The 16,215-nt window shown below is 42.3% G+C and overlaps 1 protein-coding gene across 2 annotated transcripts; it reads left to right on the top strand.

Moving 5' to 3' along the window:
- Positions 1 to 241: 241 nt before the first annotated feature.
- Positions 242 to 15,341, top strand: LOC141017290 (nuclear receptor ROR-beta-like). Of its 2 annotated transcripts, none has more exons than XM_073491959.1 (10): positions 242 to 679; positions 7,678 to 7,763; positions 7,872 to 8,013; positions 8,643 to 9,173; positions 9,718 to 9,839; positions 9,966 to 10,098; positions 10,629 to 10,736; positions 11,050 to 11,160; positions 12,583 to 12,695; positions 12,789 to 15,341. In XM_073491959.1, the coding sequence occupies exons 1-10, from the start codon at positions 673 to 675 to the stop codon at positions 12,948 to 12,950; spliced, it is 1,515 nt and encodes a 504-aa protein (XP_073348060.1). In that variant the 5' UTR covers positions 242 to 672; the 3' UTR covers positions 12,951 to 15,341. The 2 variants fall into 2 exon arrangements, with proteins under 2 accessions (XP_073348060.1, XP_073348059.1); XM_073491958.1 differs by lacking the exon at positions 242 to 679 and adding an exon at positions 1,649 to 1,729.
- Positions 15,342 to 16,215: the final 874 nt, after the last annotated feature.

The raw sequence follows: 16,215 nt of genomic DNA, 5'->3' as shown, positions 1-16,215 counted from the left end.
GCTGTAAATGATATGAAATCAGGCAGGAAGCGGAGGGTTTGGGTCTAATTATCTTCTTATTATCTCCTGGAAATGATGATGAGCTTAACAATAACGTCTCCCTGCAGGAAGAAAAACGAGCGCTGCTAAATTACTCTCTCAGCCACCTTAAAACTCGCTCCCGACTGCGCGCCCCCGCGAGTGCTGCGAGAGGAGCTGACGGCAGTGAGATCATGGGAGAGTCCACGCTCGGAGAAAGTAGGTTAGCAGGGTAGACTGAGAGGAAAGCAAACGGAGAGTCAGAGCAGAGGGGGGGTTGCCGAACACCTCTCGTTCACCGTGGGACTATTCTGTCAGAAAAAAAAAAAAAAGTTCAGCCGAACCTTTTCTCCGAGACGATGCGATCCAAAGCGACTTTCTTCACTCTTTTATTTCGCTTGGACTTGATCGAGCGATAGAGGAGAGGAGTTTCGGGTAGTTTTTTCTTTCTCCCGTCTTGAAAGTTGGTCGTGCTTTTTTTTTTTTTTTACGAGAGCTGTCTGCAGCCGGGACGAAGTTAATATTTACAGATCTGGCTCACTGCGCTTCTTTTTATTATCATTATTATTATTATTCTCCTTCATCCTGTCACCTACATTAAACCACATGTAGCCGAGTTTCTTATCGTCCAGCCTTCACAAAGAAAACATCAAAATGAGAGGTAAGTTGATTTTTTTTTTTAAATGTCACAATAAATGCGGGTTTGAACTTGGTTTGAAGGATCACACTGTGTGTGGGGGGGTTTCGGTACGACCACATGTGTGCGCACGGGGGTCGGACCTGTTTTCCTCCCAGTGCGCACTAATCCCTCATGACTGGATTATCCGTGCACAGATCCAGAGGCTGCATGCTCCATTCTGAAGTTCAGCAATGCAATGATCAGAAAAAAGCTCCTCAAACACGAGAATGTGCTTAACCAGATAAATGATGCTTTTTTTTGTTTAATCACCGCTCAGGTCTTGTTTATGTTGGACTCGGTCCTCAGTTGGACACATGCGTGGTTACGCAGTATGGTTCGTAACTGTGCCAAATGGGTCTGTTTTCTCAAAGAAATGTGAGTCATTTGTATCAGCAGGGAGTCCTTCTGTAAATTTTGTCTGGGGATCCATGTTAAGAGTTATGCAATGAGGAGAGGGAGGGGCCATGAGAGGAGGCTGTTGTTAACCAAAACCAGAATTATGTAATCGAGATTATCAGGTTTCGGATCAGGTGAATCCAGAACTGCAATGTTGGACCTTTTTTTAAATACATTTCCTTCAAAGAACAGATAGTTTATGATTATATTTTTCTGGCATTTGTTGTAAAATTATAAAAAAATTTAATTTCCGCTTTTTTGAAAAATAAAGCAGTCCTGCTGATTCTTGCAAACTTTTAGTCACAGTAGCTATTTTTTCACTTTGCAGAATGAATTGGCGTAGTTGTGATGTTGTTGTGATGTGATGGCTGTGCCAGCATGGCCGACAGTGTGAGAGGAAGAGGGGCCTGGCTGTTCCACTGACCTGGTTATGTCACCCAACATTATACAGCGCACGCAGCGGAGGGAGGAGGGGCGGCTGTGGGAAGCGCCAGCCGCCGGGCCGTGCAGCGCCATGTGCGGTTACAGGCGCGCAGTGTCGCCCGGCCTTCAACGTGTCTCTCCCTGACACAGGCTGACCTTGAACTTGGGGGCTGTGGGAAGGAGGAGGGGGGCAGATGATTATTAACATGGAAGGTTTGTTTTAAACAGCAACATAACATCTGAATGTTTCAATCAAAATAGGCCAGTGATTAAATTAAAAAAAAATGTTTATTAGCATTTTCATGCAGATCACACTTTAAATCATCCTGTCTAAACAAGAATAATGACCTAATGTTTGGCTCTGTTCTAATGTTGCATTTCTGTGTTTTTATCTCTGAGCTTCAAATCTTTTCTTGTGCAGGACAGGAGATAAGGCTGCAAGGGGTTTTTTGAGGGGGAGGAAAGAGATGATTTTTTTGCACTCAAAAGGGTGAGGGAGGGAGGGAGGGAGGCGAGGGGAGGGGAGGAAGAAGCAGAGGGGGCCTCTGGTGGAGGGAGGTTCCACTTCTGGCAGGATATCCAAATGTAAACAAACTGCGGCCCACTCTTAGCTCACTGCGCTGCCTCCAAATGTAGGTTAGTCGCCCAACCTGCCGCTCCCTCGCTGGTAAAGCATGTCAGCAGTTTTATTCCAGTTCCAACATGCATCTGCATTAGAAATCGTCTTACTCTTAAAAATTGTTTAGTCACTGCAGCAAGCTCTGGCACGGTGACAGTCTTTTTTAGGGGGCTGGTCGTGTTGTCTGGAGCTCCGACACTTCCTCATGCATGTGTGCAGAATGTATTTATCGCAGTGAAATACTTGTAAGATTCATGACAGCCAGCAGAAGAGGCCTATGGAAATTCTTCGCTCTGTTGTAATCCCCCCTCTGTGGGCCCCTAGCTTAGCCTCCACTGGTATTTGCATCTTTTAAAATAGAGCCTCTTGATTTGAATGCAGCAACAGCCACACAGCCTGATTGTGCGTATACATGCATTTTGATTTTAGTCTCATCTGTTTCGTTGAGAGTAAAGTGCTGATATTCTGTGAGAGCTAGAGAACGGGGATGCGTGCTACAAGGTGATAAGTGGCGTGAAAAACATGTTTTCGTGTCAGTGAACGTATCTGGGTTTCCTTGGGTTTATCTCTGCAGGCCTTGAGGCTTTTGCGAGCTCCTCGTCTCACAGAAACATAGTAACGTGGAGAACACTCCCGCACTCTAACGCGATTTGAAAAGAGGAAGGACGACCACGGTGGGTTATTGTGATACAGCTCAGTGCTGTGCAGTAAGCCTACACCCGGCAGTGTGAAGCATGACACAACAGTCACTTCAGCTTGATCCCAATATGTATAGAGCTCAGGTATAAGGCCCTCCACCTTCTATTGTGCGTGTCTCCTCATTCTGTCAGTCGTATGAAGAGGTCAGGGAAAGAATCAGCAGCTCCTATACAGCCTTTAGTCAATCTGTGGCTCAAGGGCATCTGGCAGTGTGCATATTATGGAAATTTGCATAATGAGAAAACAAGAACATTGTGTGCGCGCATGAAAAGAGGTTGTTACATTATGAAATCGAGAAGTGATCGGTGTGAGCATGTCTGCACGTACTCCGAGCATGTGGAGGGTCAAAATACAGCTTTTATTTTTTTCTTTATCAAATTACTGACACACTGACACACTGAACAAAAGGCTAATTCAGTAGGTGTGTAAAACGATCAGATAACATTGTTACACACACAAACTGATAAACGACTTTCAAAGTGTCAGTTCCCAGTTTTATTTTGTGCAAAGGCTTGGGTGTGCCATGCTAATATGCAAACACCAGTCTGTGTTTGCCTTTTTGCACAAGTTCAATCCGTGTATCATTCGTTCATTCGTTTTTCAAAATAAAACCAAAAATAAGAAAACGAAAAAACAATTCCTTTTCTCAGTATTCGTTTCCTAAACTAAAATGAAAAAACGGATAACGACTCGTTTTTTTCAGTTTTCGATTTTATGCTCAAATGAATAATGGAAAAAACGGATAACGAGCGTTTCCCGTTTCATGTTTTATCCCATTTTGATCTGAAAAAAGTTCAATGAGCCGGAAGCGGAAGTGACCGTCTCTGTCTCTGTACTGCGAGGGCGCGCAAAACAAAAATAATGGCAGGACTTGAGGATCATGCAGATATAATTGGACAGCTTTTTGAGGATGGTAAAACGCATGCCGAGATTTCTACCACGCTCTGGTAACGTCAGAGAATTGACTGGCTCTGCTAACGTTAGCTTTGCTCCAGGCCACTTCCGGGTGACGGTAATTTCCGGTGTAGGTACCAAATGCTTGCAACATGAAACGGGAAACGCTCGTTATCCGTTTTTTCCATTATTCATTTGAGCATAAAATCGAAAACTGAAAAAAACGAGTCGTTATCCGTTTTTCATTTTAGTTTAGGAAACGAATACTGAGAAAAGGAATTGTTTTTTCGTTTTCTTATTTTTGGTTTTATTTTGAAAAACGAATGAACGAATGATACACGGATTAAGTTCCCCTTATTTGTTGCATTTTTGTGTGACTTGGTTAATGTGTTGTGCACGCAGCCTTCATGCATCATGTTAGCAAAGAGGCAGGATTGGTATTGATGTTCTCAGAATGCTGTCTCTCCCTGGAGAGCGAAAGGTCAGATGTCTGAGACCTGTGTTTTAGCACAGGTCAACACTGATATTCAGGATTAAAGGTTAAACATTGCTTTAACAGTGTGGCGACTGCTGCTGTCTCTCCATCAGCTTTCTTAGACAGTTCAATCTGTCATATCGGTTAAGTAAGCTTTTTTTTCCTCTGAGTGGCTTCACCTAATAACTGTGTGGTGTTGGAGAAGAAATAATGATTATTCAGTCAATCAGTAGGTAGATAGGAAGGAAATGATTCAGCAACTATTGTTCAAGTCACTTTTGTGTTTTTGGACAGTTAGTCCAAAGTTGGAATATGTCAGCTTTAGCTCCAGAACATTATAAAGGGCATTTTTCGCCGTTTTGTGAACGAATAATTGATTAATCCAGAAAATAATGGATACGATTGGATGAATCCATCTGTAAATCTTTCTGTACCATCTGTTTGTCGTTCAACTTCCCGTCATTTACCAGCTTACGGACAAAACAGTCTCATTACATAAGATAACATTAAGGAGATGTTAGGGCGACAACTAAAGACTACGTTCGTGATCAATTTATCAGCTAGTCAAAAAAGAACTTGTAAAAAGTGTTCATTACATTTTCCCAGAGCCCAAAATAATGTCCTCAAATAGCTTTTTTTATCCAACCAACAGTCAAAAACCCAAAGACTCTTCACTTATTGTCATAAATGACAAAGAACAACAGAAAATCCTCACATTTAAGAAGCAGGAACCAGCAAATGTTTGACATTTTTGCTTGAAAAGTGTCAAAATTGTCAGCGATTCATTTTCTTTTGACTGACATATCTATTGGATATTGGAGATGGATATTTCCCTGTGTCTGGGTTGTGCCCATATATCTGCAGAGAGTCAGAGGAGAGGAGTGAGAAGGCATGTATGTGTGTGGTTGTAGCAACAGGGGTGGGTGGCTGGGCATCTGGGTAATTCTGGCTCTCAGCACAGGACGAGAATAGAAACAGGTTGAAGCAGAGGCTCAATGTCAAACACCGGGGAGAGGGGTGCCTGCTGAATGGCTGACATTCAAGTTCACAGTTAGTCTGCGTTGTTTGGACTGTAGCCAGGTACAGTATGGGCTGTTACAGTTAAAAATCAAATATGGTTTCTCATTAATAAAACAGCGCAGAGATCGATAATTGTGTAGAAATCAGTCCATACAGAAGCAGAGTTCAGTGAAGTCTGTGTTGGGCATGAACTGATCTGACTTTGTTTTGTTTTTTGAGGCCCGCTGCCTCTGTAGGTTAATTTCAGTGTTATGTCACTAGCCAGTTTTACTGATGCAAGCTACGAGCCTTTAGGGAAATGTTTCAGAGGGAAGTGTGAGCATTGTTCAGCTCCACCTTAAAACTGGTCTGCGGAGAGCAGGGAGCGCGCACGCCTCCCTCCTCCCTCTCCCCCTGCAGTGGGAAAGTGTGTCAGTAGGACAGAATGTCCACATGGGCTGACAGGCTACAGCGTTCGAGCGAAGGATGACTCAGCCAATACCGAGGAGGCTGCGAACGCCGCTCAGCCAGTGGGAGAGACGGAGTCTGAGGAGGGCGGGTTGTTGGTGTTGCTAGAGTGAGCCTGCTGAATGAGTGTTGTGAGGAATGCTCACAGACGAGAGTTATATAACTGCGAGCCGAGGGAGGGGTGGAGGGGGAACCTGAGAGAAAGAGAGGAAGGGAAGGAGGGAGGGAGAAGGAGGAGGGAGATATTTTTCCATTGCATGCCTGCAGCTGCCCTGATCAGTTGGAGTATTTTAGTCAACTGTTTTAGAGAAGAGACAGCCGACTGTGTCATTACAGGGGAAAAGAAGTGGAAAGTTGTGTTTTCCAGTACCTAAGAGTGCAACAATCCCTCCTCAATCACACAGTCGACCTAAGTAGTTTTCCATACACCGTCCGCACAAGCAGTTCACAAGATTTTTGTACAAAAGATTGTATAGACAGCAAAGTATCTAATGATATAGCTGCTGTATGTTGTTTATCTCCACGGTCAAGAAAGAAGGAGTCTCTTTGTGGCTGAGGCATGTGATTCCCTATCTGTTTGTGTACTCTGTTCCCTCATGGGGGCCACACGCAGGGTGCAGACACACAGTTCAAGGCAACTTATCTTCTCCTCTATAGTATGTGCTTACTGTAGGACAGTTTCTCTTATTGTAATAGGTTTTTATCTTTCATTATTAGGTGCAAAGTACAGGACGTGTCTGATTCAGTTTCGTGTTAATGATTTCTTAATAATAATAATAAACAATGATATATTGCTTTTGAGTCAAACAAAACAAAGGGAAGTGCAGCGGTTATAAAGAATCATAAAAGATAGAAGATATGAGATCAATAAAAGACAAAACATGGAAGTAATAAGTTGTTTTTTGTGGGTATTAAAGACTTCAAAATCTGAATCTCAAGGGCTCCCGAGAAAGGCAGGGAAGGACAGTGTGAGGTGTAATATAAGATCACAATGAAACAGAAAAAGCCTCACAGCTGCATTTCGTATCAGCTGGAGGCAGGAGATGGCCTTCTTCTAAAAGAGCTCAGAGTAGACAGCGGTCTCACTGTGAGGAGATAAAAAGGCATGAGCGACCTTTTCAAGGTCTACAGAAGATACAAAAGACCTAATTCTGGCCGAGAAAATAACATGATAACACAACACGAATGACCAGCGAAGGGGAGAGAAAGAAATCATGCCTGCCCTGAAATATGGCTGCGTTGTACTATAGTGATGGAGAAGCTTTTGTGTCATTAAGCAGGAAGACATTGGCATTTTGTAAGGTTGAAGTGGAACCAACTGTTTAGCTGTATATCATTAGCACATCATTGGAAATTACTAATAAGCTCACACACAATATGCTCAAAGAGCTACGCATGAATGGAGTTGTATAACATACTACTTGGTGACAGCAGAAGAGACAGAGGCCGAGGAGAAAGGTGCTTTTCCAAATACAACATGAAAAACTTCACTGTAAATCTCAAAATCTAACCAAGTTTGTTTGTTTAACTTCTATCAAGACACAATTATCTAGAAAGTAGCATTTCACTGAGATATAGGAAACTTATTTTTAGACAATTCTCACTTGTTTTTTTGCCTGTTTTCTTTCTTTGTCACCCTTTTTAACTTATATTCATTTCCCCCAGTGTTGAACTAGTGAGATAGTGTAGAGCTGTACAGAGCACAGACGTCTTTACAGTGTCTTGGACTTTGTTTTCAGTCGGTGTAAAAGCATTCTACACTGGTGCTGAGTTTATGGCAAAGTTTGTTATGATTGGATGGATGTTTAATGTTATTTTAGGTTGTGTAAGTGTTTAGATAACAGTTTTTGGCAACAGTCTCTAGTATGACTCAAAAAGGGGTCAAACAAGCCAAAGATGTAACTGCTGCACTTCACTAAGCCGATCGAGCTCACCCTCTATGTAAATTCGATTATGCAGCGGCAATATTCTGACCTCTCTCGTCTTTTTTTTTCTTGTGTCTTGCAGCTCAGATCGAGGTCATCCCCTGTAAGATCTGCGGGGACAAGTCCTCAGGAATCCACTATGGAGTCATCACCTGCGAAGGCTGCAAGGTGAGGAGGAAAAACACAGAGTAAAACCAGGCGTTCTGAACTTAACTCCAACCAAACTGTTCAAATGTGCGTGTTGTTGACAGTGTTTGTTTGTGTGTTTGTGTCTAGGGTTTCTTCCGTCGCAGCCAGCAAAACAATGCTATGTACTCATGTTCCCGCCAGAGGAACTGTCTGATCGACCGAACCAACCGGAACCGCTGCCAGCACTGCCGCCTACAGAAGTGTCTGGCCCTGGGCATGAGCAGAGATGGTAAACACACAAAGAACACACTGTGCTATCTTTACACACTACCTTTAACCATGAAATTCAGCAGTAAATTTATCACAACTGACTTTTATTAAACTTAAATCTGTCACGCAAAAAGGGAAAAGGTCAGTAGATGTGTTTCTCTGGTGAATCCCAGTGCGTCTGTTCCTTTAATTTAAAGCTGATACCAGGAGAATTTGAAACCCCTCAGCTGTAAGGTTTCACATCAGCTGTCACCCTCTTCATCAGGGTGCAAGGAGAAAACAAATACAGTAAACAGACTTAAGAGGGGACGAGCTGTCATCGAGCAGACTGGATATAGGGACTGGAACATACAGTTCTTATGGATAAGGTGGAAGAAGTGGGCCAGAAATATCTTACAATTAGGTTTAGATTACAGCTTTGGAGAACAAGTGTGAAAATGATTGTTTCAGTAAAAATCTCTGCAATAGGGGGAAAAAATGAATCAAAATGTTTATATTTTCCTCTTACCTGTAGTGCTTTTTATCCATCTAGATTGTTTTGTATTTTTAATGTTGAGGTGAACTGTCCCTTTAAGTATTCACAATTCTTTGTAAGATGTCTGTGAATTGTTTTATTTGTCGCCTAATCATGAAATTTTCTTTCTGCAGCCGTCAAGTTCGGTCGCATGTCCAAGAAGCAGCGCGACAGCCTCTACGCTGAGGTCCAAAAACACCAAAAGTCCCAGGAGTGTGTGGGCTCCGGAGGAGGTGGCTCCACCACCCTGTCCTTACCCAAGGAAGACGGCATTTGTGGCGGTGGCGGGGAGGACATGGAGGAAGGTTTGAGCCGGTCCTACAGCACCGGGGGCTCCAGCTCCACCCTCAGCGACCTGGACGACATCGCGGCGCTGCCTGACCTGTTTGACCTGCCACTGACCCCCGAGGAGGCCAGCGAGTACTGCAGCCTGGATCTGCTCGGCGGAGGAGGAGCCAGCGCCGGCAACACCTCCAACTCGTCGTCCTCTTCTTCCACTTCCTCATCCTTGTCCAATCAGAATTCCCCGCAGCAGACTGCACTAGACGGGGTGGACGGCAACGGGATCCAGCTCCTGCATACACACTCTCACACACATCCGCTGCTGGGACACATACATGCACTGCTGGACCAACTGCCTGATGACTGCTCAATAACAGACCTCGGTGAGAACTGATGATCATAATTAACAAATGATTTCTTTGCTCATTTACTCATTAGCTACGCAAACACTGAGTGGAAACTATCGATTCAAAGACGGGCTTGAAAACAGGGACAAAGAAAGGCATGATGGTGTAGTGGTATTTATAGAGGTGAGGAAGCACAGGCATTTTTTAGAGAAGTGTCTATAGAGACCTGGAGGAAGAATAAATTTGTATTTTATTTTACGGTTGGAGGCTTTGAATGGGACTCTGGGGACGTTTTAAGGAAACAATGAGTAAATATTGTGACTGGAGGATATTATGAGTGCAGGAAGTGTCCTCACGTCTGCAAAGATCAGATAAGTAGATAAGCCACTGGCACTCAGTTTTGTCGAGGGCAGAAGTGGCAAACGTAGCAGCGGAGTGCTTCAAAGCATCTGGTTATTCAAGGTCACGCTGTCATAATGTGGACACATAAACAACATCACTGTTGCACTCTGCTACACTCTCTCTGTGTCAACCTAAGCGACAGAAACACTCATGTTTATATGCTTATTTGTTTTTACAGAGCGCATCACTCAGAGTATTGTCAAGTCTCACTTGGAGACGTGTCAGTACAGCGCTGAAGACATGAAGAGATTCACCTGGATTCAATACACACCTGAGGAAACACGCACTTTTCAAAACAAGGTACGTACTAGATCAGAATAACAGGTCAGCATCATAAAATCAGACCTCAAAAGAATGTGCTGAATTATGCTGAAGTGATGTCAGTGGATTTATTAATGTAACATGTTGTCTGTTTCACTCTTTCAGTCAGCTGAGTGGATGTGGCAGCAGTGCGCACACCACATCACCAATGCCATTCAGTACGTGGTGGAGTTTGCCAAACGCATTGCTGGCTTCATGGACCTTTGCCAGAATGATCAGATTATACTGCTGAAAGCAGGTCAGTGCCCAGTCTAAAAATACACACCTCTCAAATATTTCATGCACAGTGTGAAACCCTTCTAAAGTAAACAGAACCTGAAACTTGCTAACTTTAGTTCCTTCCTGTTTTTTTTGTCTCCAACTCTCTATCTTTGCCTTATTTACTCTCCGTTGATGTGTTTGAATAAATGGCACACCCCTGGTTCGAACATAACAAAATCTGTTATCCATCCCACAAATATATATCCATATCTGCATAAATATATGTATATATGTGACATAAAACGCATTTATTCGACTATGCATTTACTTTATGTAAATCTTTTGAACTTTACAAAAAAATCTTTGTGGATATTCATGCTATCCTGTTGATTTTTAAAATGTTCAAAAATGTCTTATATATGCTGTGCGCCAATCTGGGTCAAAATTATTTACATTTTTGTTGTGTTGTTTTGTGCATGTTGGAGTATCTTTGCCCCCCTCTGTCCACCCCTCTCCCTTCCTCTTCTTTCCCCATTTCTATGCCTCTATCTGTGGCTACCCTTTCAGGCTGCCTGGAAGTCCTGCTGATACGTATGTGCCGAGCCTTCAACGTCAACAACAGCACCATTTTCTTCAATGGAAAGTTTGCCCCGGCTCACTTCTTCAAAGCACTTGGTGAGGATGAGACGAGAATGTAGTTGAGAAGTAATTGAAAGTCTGCCGCTGGATGTTGATTTCCCTTTTCTGAAGCATGGTCTTGCCTCTCAAACACATCGTAACAGTGCTAACACAGCAGTAAACATTTGCCACGTTGTGTCAAGTAAAAAGATATATTATGTCAGTCAGTACAACTTTATTTCTCTGTGAAAGACTGAGATCCTATGACAGTCACTTTACTTTAGGAATATTAAAGTCTTCAAGCTACTATTTTTTAGTAGTAGTTAATAACTAATAATTAGTAATTGATCCATTTCCTGTGTGTTTACAGGTTGTGACGACCTGGTCAGTGCAGTGTTTGACCTGGGAAAAGGACTCTGCCGCCTGCAGCTGTCTGACGAAGAGATGGCTCTGTTCAGCGCTGCCGTCCTTCTATCTCCTGGTGATTATTTTGTTTTTCCTCCTCTTTCTATTTGTCTTTCTCGCTCACATATGCATACATAACCAAAACAAGTTCAAGTTCAGATATAGCAGTCTTTTCAATGCTGTTCTGTCCTTGGTAAAGAAAGCCACACTGATACAAGAGTAACTGTAGGATGTCCATTTTCAATATACTCATGCAACACAACGCATTATTTTGAAGATGTCTCACATATGTATTTTTTTAGTATTTTATTGGAGCTTATTTAGCTAACATGTAAAACATGTAATTATAAATGTGGTCATTATTCCCCATTTGGCTACGTATCAACTGTTGGCTTACATTTAGTGGTTAGTACATGACATCATTGCTTAAATGATGCTGAACATGTTTAGTTAAAAGCAGCCTGCCATTCCTCTCACCTTCTGTTTAAACTCACTGAGAGAGATCCGAAAGTATACAATCGTAGAAATACATCAGGCTGAATCTCGGGGAAATGACGTATAAATGATGAGTGAGACTTTCCATTTTATTGAACAGTGTGGGCGTAAAAAAAAAAAAAACAGCATCTTGGATTTGAATATTCACCTAGACATTTGAATAACCCTAAAGCTATTTTTTTTTAAAATACAAGGCTTCCTTCATTATATTCTGGACAGGTGTTTGCTTCAGAGTCGAGTGAACATTTTTATACTTTCGTACAAATTAAATTAGTATATAAGAGAAAATAATTAGGAGACAGAAACTCAATCAAACAAAAAATTAAAAATGAAATAACAACTGCCTGTTGGCCTTTTTCATGTCTTTGTCACGTGCTTCATGGCTGTCACAAGCAATATGTTAAAGAGATGTCAGCTAATGTTATCTTTATACCCATTATATTTTCTAATTTCAAAGGTTCTTTTAGTCAAAAATATACTTTAGGGTTTACTCAACCTCTTCCAGCAATGGGATCAGTATAAGACACATGAAAAATGTGTGTCGTGGTTGCTAATGCTGCAATGAGTTGCAAGTTGAGAGTCGATATTTCCGAGCCTGTAGTCCCAATTTAGGATCTAAATGCATTCAAGTGCATCTGCTTGGGAAAAACATGGACGCCTGCAGCAAACGGATGTTTGTATTGCAATTCTCTGAACTTCACAAGCAGCTGATTGAACAGATTAGCACACTGAAAGAGATGAGAGGTGAAGGCTCACGCTGCATGCTGGCAAAGATTTCTATCAACCGCAAAATAAATAAAAATGGCAACTACAAAGATGTTAAAGCACATTTCACAATATAAACACTGCAGGAAGTAAAAGATGATGGAAAGGTGAAAGGTAGTTCACTGTGTGTGCTGTGATACTGCTGTGTTGCCATGTGTGTTGATGTTGGCTCACCTTAGAGCTATTTAAGGAGAAACAAGACTGTGTGTTAAGAGGTGATGTTTTTCTATCCTGACAGATCGACCCTGGCTAACAGAAGGCCAAAAGGTTCAGAAACTGCAGGAGAAAGTCTACCTGGCTCTGCAGCACAGTCTACATAAGAGCGGCGCTTCTGATGAGAAACTGGACAAGGTAAAGACAAGCCGCCAGGACTCTTCATAAACAAATACACGCATAAAGATTCACATGCATAACCTTACCTTTCAACATCTTCTGTCCCTGCAGATGGTGTCCAAGCTGCCCACAATGAAGTCTATCTGTAACCTCCACATCGACAAGCTTGAGTTTTTCCGTCTGGTCCACCCAGAGACCGCCTACAGTTTCCCACCACTGTACCGGGAAGTGTTTGGCAGCGAGATGTCTCTGCCGGACTCCAGCGACAGCTAGACGGATAGACAGACGAAAATGAGAGACATGAAGAGAGTGTATAAAGAGGTAGGGAAGCAAAAGGAGAGACAGAGTAGGATAGAGATGTTGAAGTTCAACAACCAGCAGTTAAAGAGACAATCCAGGACTTTAAATACTCGTCTCCCATGATCCCAAAGTAGTCCTCCACTTTCCCAGCAGGCAAAAGCACCTTACACTACAGACCACACATGCTCATGGTCCTCTGCACATTGTAGCATCAACAACAAGCGATTGGGCGCCGTAAGAATAACACAGCGGCCCACTAAGCACAGGACGGCTCTGAGCTCTAACACTTGTTGAACATCCGATCCACTGTGGATCGCCCAACCAGTTATGAATGTACCTCATCGATAAGCACCAGTGCACAAGTCAGAACCTTACAGTGAATGTAAAACCCTGCCACCAGGCAGAAGTTTAGACGTAGTATTTGAATGATCAACAGGTCTCACTATTAATACAGTTCTCGGTCAACATTTCTCTCTACATTAATACATCTCAGTATGATACGCATGGGTACTCATACAGACAATATCTGTGTACTGACCATCACTTAGGGACCAAGATCATGACTCATATTCTCCGATAAATGAAAAGATTCACACAGACTCACATCTTAGGCTTAATCAGCTGAGAATCAGTCTCACGCACATGTAGACAGTGTTCGGTGCTGCCTCTTTGCAGGCTCTTGTAATGCAATGAGAAACCTCAGTCCCACACACCCCTTTCCTTGTAAATGCCACTTAGAGACAGGACAAGATGAAATTATCTTTAATTTATATACACATTTATAAACAAATATTTTAAATAAGAATGTAAATAGATGAATATATAAGTATATGGAGAGAGTTAGAATGTGTGTGAGAGAGAGAGAAAGAGAGCGAGGGAGAGAAGAGTGGATAGTAAGATGTGGAGAGAGGGCGGAGAAAAAAGATGGATACTTCGACGAAGGCGGATCTTTTTCTGGACTATTTCCTCTCTTGACAGTACTCTCAGGTTTCCGTGGCAACAAGCCCCTCTTGCTCCCTGACGGCACGACCGAACCCAGCTGGGTTAGGTGCGGTCATCACGCAAGCGACGGGGTTGGACACTTGTTGCAGATGCAACACAGCAGGGGAGGCAGCGTACCCAAACAAAGGCGAGGTGACATTGCCTTTGTCCTGCATTTAAACTGAAAGCGTTCAGACTGTGCTGCTGCTGCCTTCCCCCTCCCCGCCTAAAGAGACAAGAGGACACTAAAGAGAAGAGAAATCAAGGCAAAAGATGACTTCATGAACTGTAAAATATAAGGGGATACACATACAGGGTCCCCCACCTGTTTCTAACCAGCAGTCAGTAAAGTAGGTGTGGTATATTTGTCTTTCACTCATAATGTTTCAGTTGGCCGGAACGACGACGATCCATAATATGTATCATAAACCCTCCTCGCTGGTTGGAGCAACTGTATTATTTTGTACATTTGCTGTTCCTCTCCTTTAGCCCTGAACCCAACACTTGTCTGAGGCACTTATACTTTCCTCTTTCTCACTGGGCACTAGTCTAAGGCCACACAGAGCTACCAGCTGCCCCCCTGAGTTGGGCCTCAATGCCAGTAAGACGTCATAGTTTTCAATCCGTTTTATTATCTTTGTTTTGTTTCTCGCTCGCATCTTTCATGTGCATACATAACCTGCTTTCTGAAGGTTGTTATAGCATTGAGGGGATGATGATGAAATGATGATGACGATGTCTTACCTGGGGTGCTGTGAAGTTTCTGAGCAGAGTCCGAGGATCTGCCGCCTGCCGCTCAGGGAGCTAGCTGTGATCTCTTGTCCCTTTATTTCCAGTGTCGTCTTTTAGCCTTGTGCTCCTCACACACCTTTGCACCTAAGATGAGACCCATAACAATAATCACTGTGGACGTAAGTTCTATTTTTGTGAATGTTACTCACAAAGTGTCAAAGCCCTTCCTGTTTGTCCTAATATTGTAACATTTAAAATTTTACGAGACATAGGAATTTTAAAAAAAAAACATAAATAAATCACTTAGAGTTCAAGATGAATTTCATTATTGGGGTTTAATGTTTCTTTTGCTGTGATTTTCATTTATTTGTCAGTCTTTTATCCACCTTTTTTCTTTACGTGTCTCCACTTCTGTCTTGTAAAGTCAGTGATCTATTTTTTTTTTTTTTTATTGAAGAAAGATTAGGAAAAGTACAAACACAAAAGAATAGTTTGTCTCCCTTCTCTTTCCCTGTATGACAAAATGTACAAGAGGTATATTACTAGTCCAAGAGTAACTGAGTCACACAGCGCGATATACATTGTTGTCCGATGGGATACATTATATGTGGTTTTAAGAATGTAATAAATGGTTTCTTTTTCTTTTGAGAAGTTTCATTGAGTCTTATTTAAACTTGAAGTTGGTTTTCGTGTCCTTATGAATGAATGAATGAATATTTTATCCCTCGTGAATTATTCAGATACATTAACTTACAGCAAATCATCATCTAGGAGCACAAACCATCAGCATCTGAACACATCCACCTCAAAAGACCTCCCCCAAGTAAAGATAGTACAGATATACAAACACAGGCATATTGGTGACTGATTAGTCTCTAAAAATCACAAATCATTGATATTATAAGCTTACAAATATAAAAGGCCAATTACCACTCTAATGTTTTGAATCGCAGACTAGCATTTGTGTTGTGTGCTTACTGTATCCCTTCCATGCAATTAACCTAGAACTGCAACGGATAGTCTATTAAATCAATTGACGGAAAAATAATAATTTGGTAACAATTTTGAATGACTTATTATCTCATCAGTCAAAACACCTAACCAATCCCTGTTTGCAGCTTCTCCAATATAAATCTGTATAACTTTTAAATTTGAGTGTGAAAAGTTCCTTCTTCATCTTGAAACAACAAGTATCACCCAAAGGTCTACTGGCGGGGCTTCTTGCCCAAGAGATGGATCTTGCTTGGACCGAGGAGCTTGTGTTGAGACTTCACCTTTGGCTATCTTGTGTGTGGCCTGCCCTCCTCCAGGTCACCGTGGTGGAGAGGAGGTCGTGTGGCCCGGGCACCACGTCCTCCTGGATCCACACACCTTACATATATTATATAATTTGTATCAGATCAGTATCATGCAACTTGTAAACTGTGATTGTGTTGTTCTGGTCTGTACATGCGACATCTACTGCATGTCTGTCCGTCCTGGGAGAGGCTCTTCCTGTGGGTTTCTTCCATCTTTTTCATTTTCC

The sequence above is a fragment of the Pagrus major genome, chromosome 21 (assembly GCF_040436345.1).
Source record: "Pagrus major chromosome 21, Pma_NU_1.0".
Lineage (NCBI taxonomy): Eukaryota > Metazoa > Chordata > Actinopteri > Spariformes > Sparidae > Pagrus > Pagrus major.
Note: the sequence above shows the minus strand (reverse complement) of the source record. Positions and strands in the feature narration are given on the sequence as shown.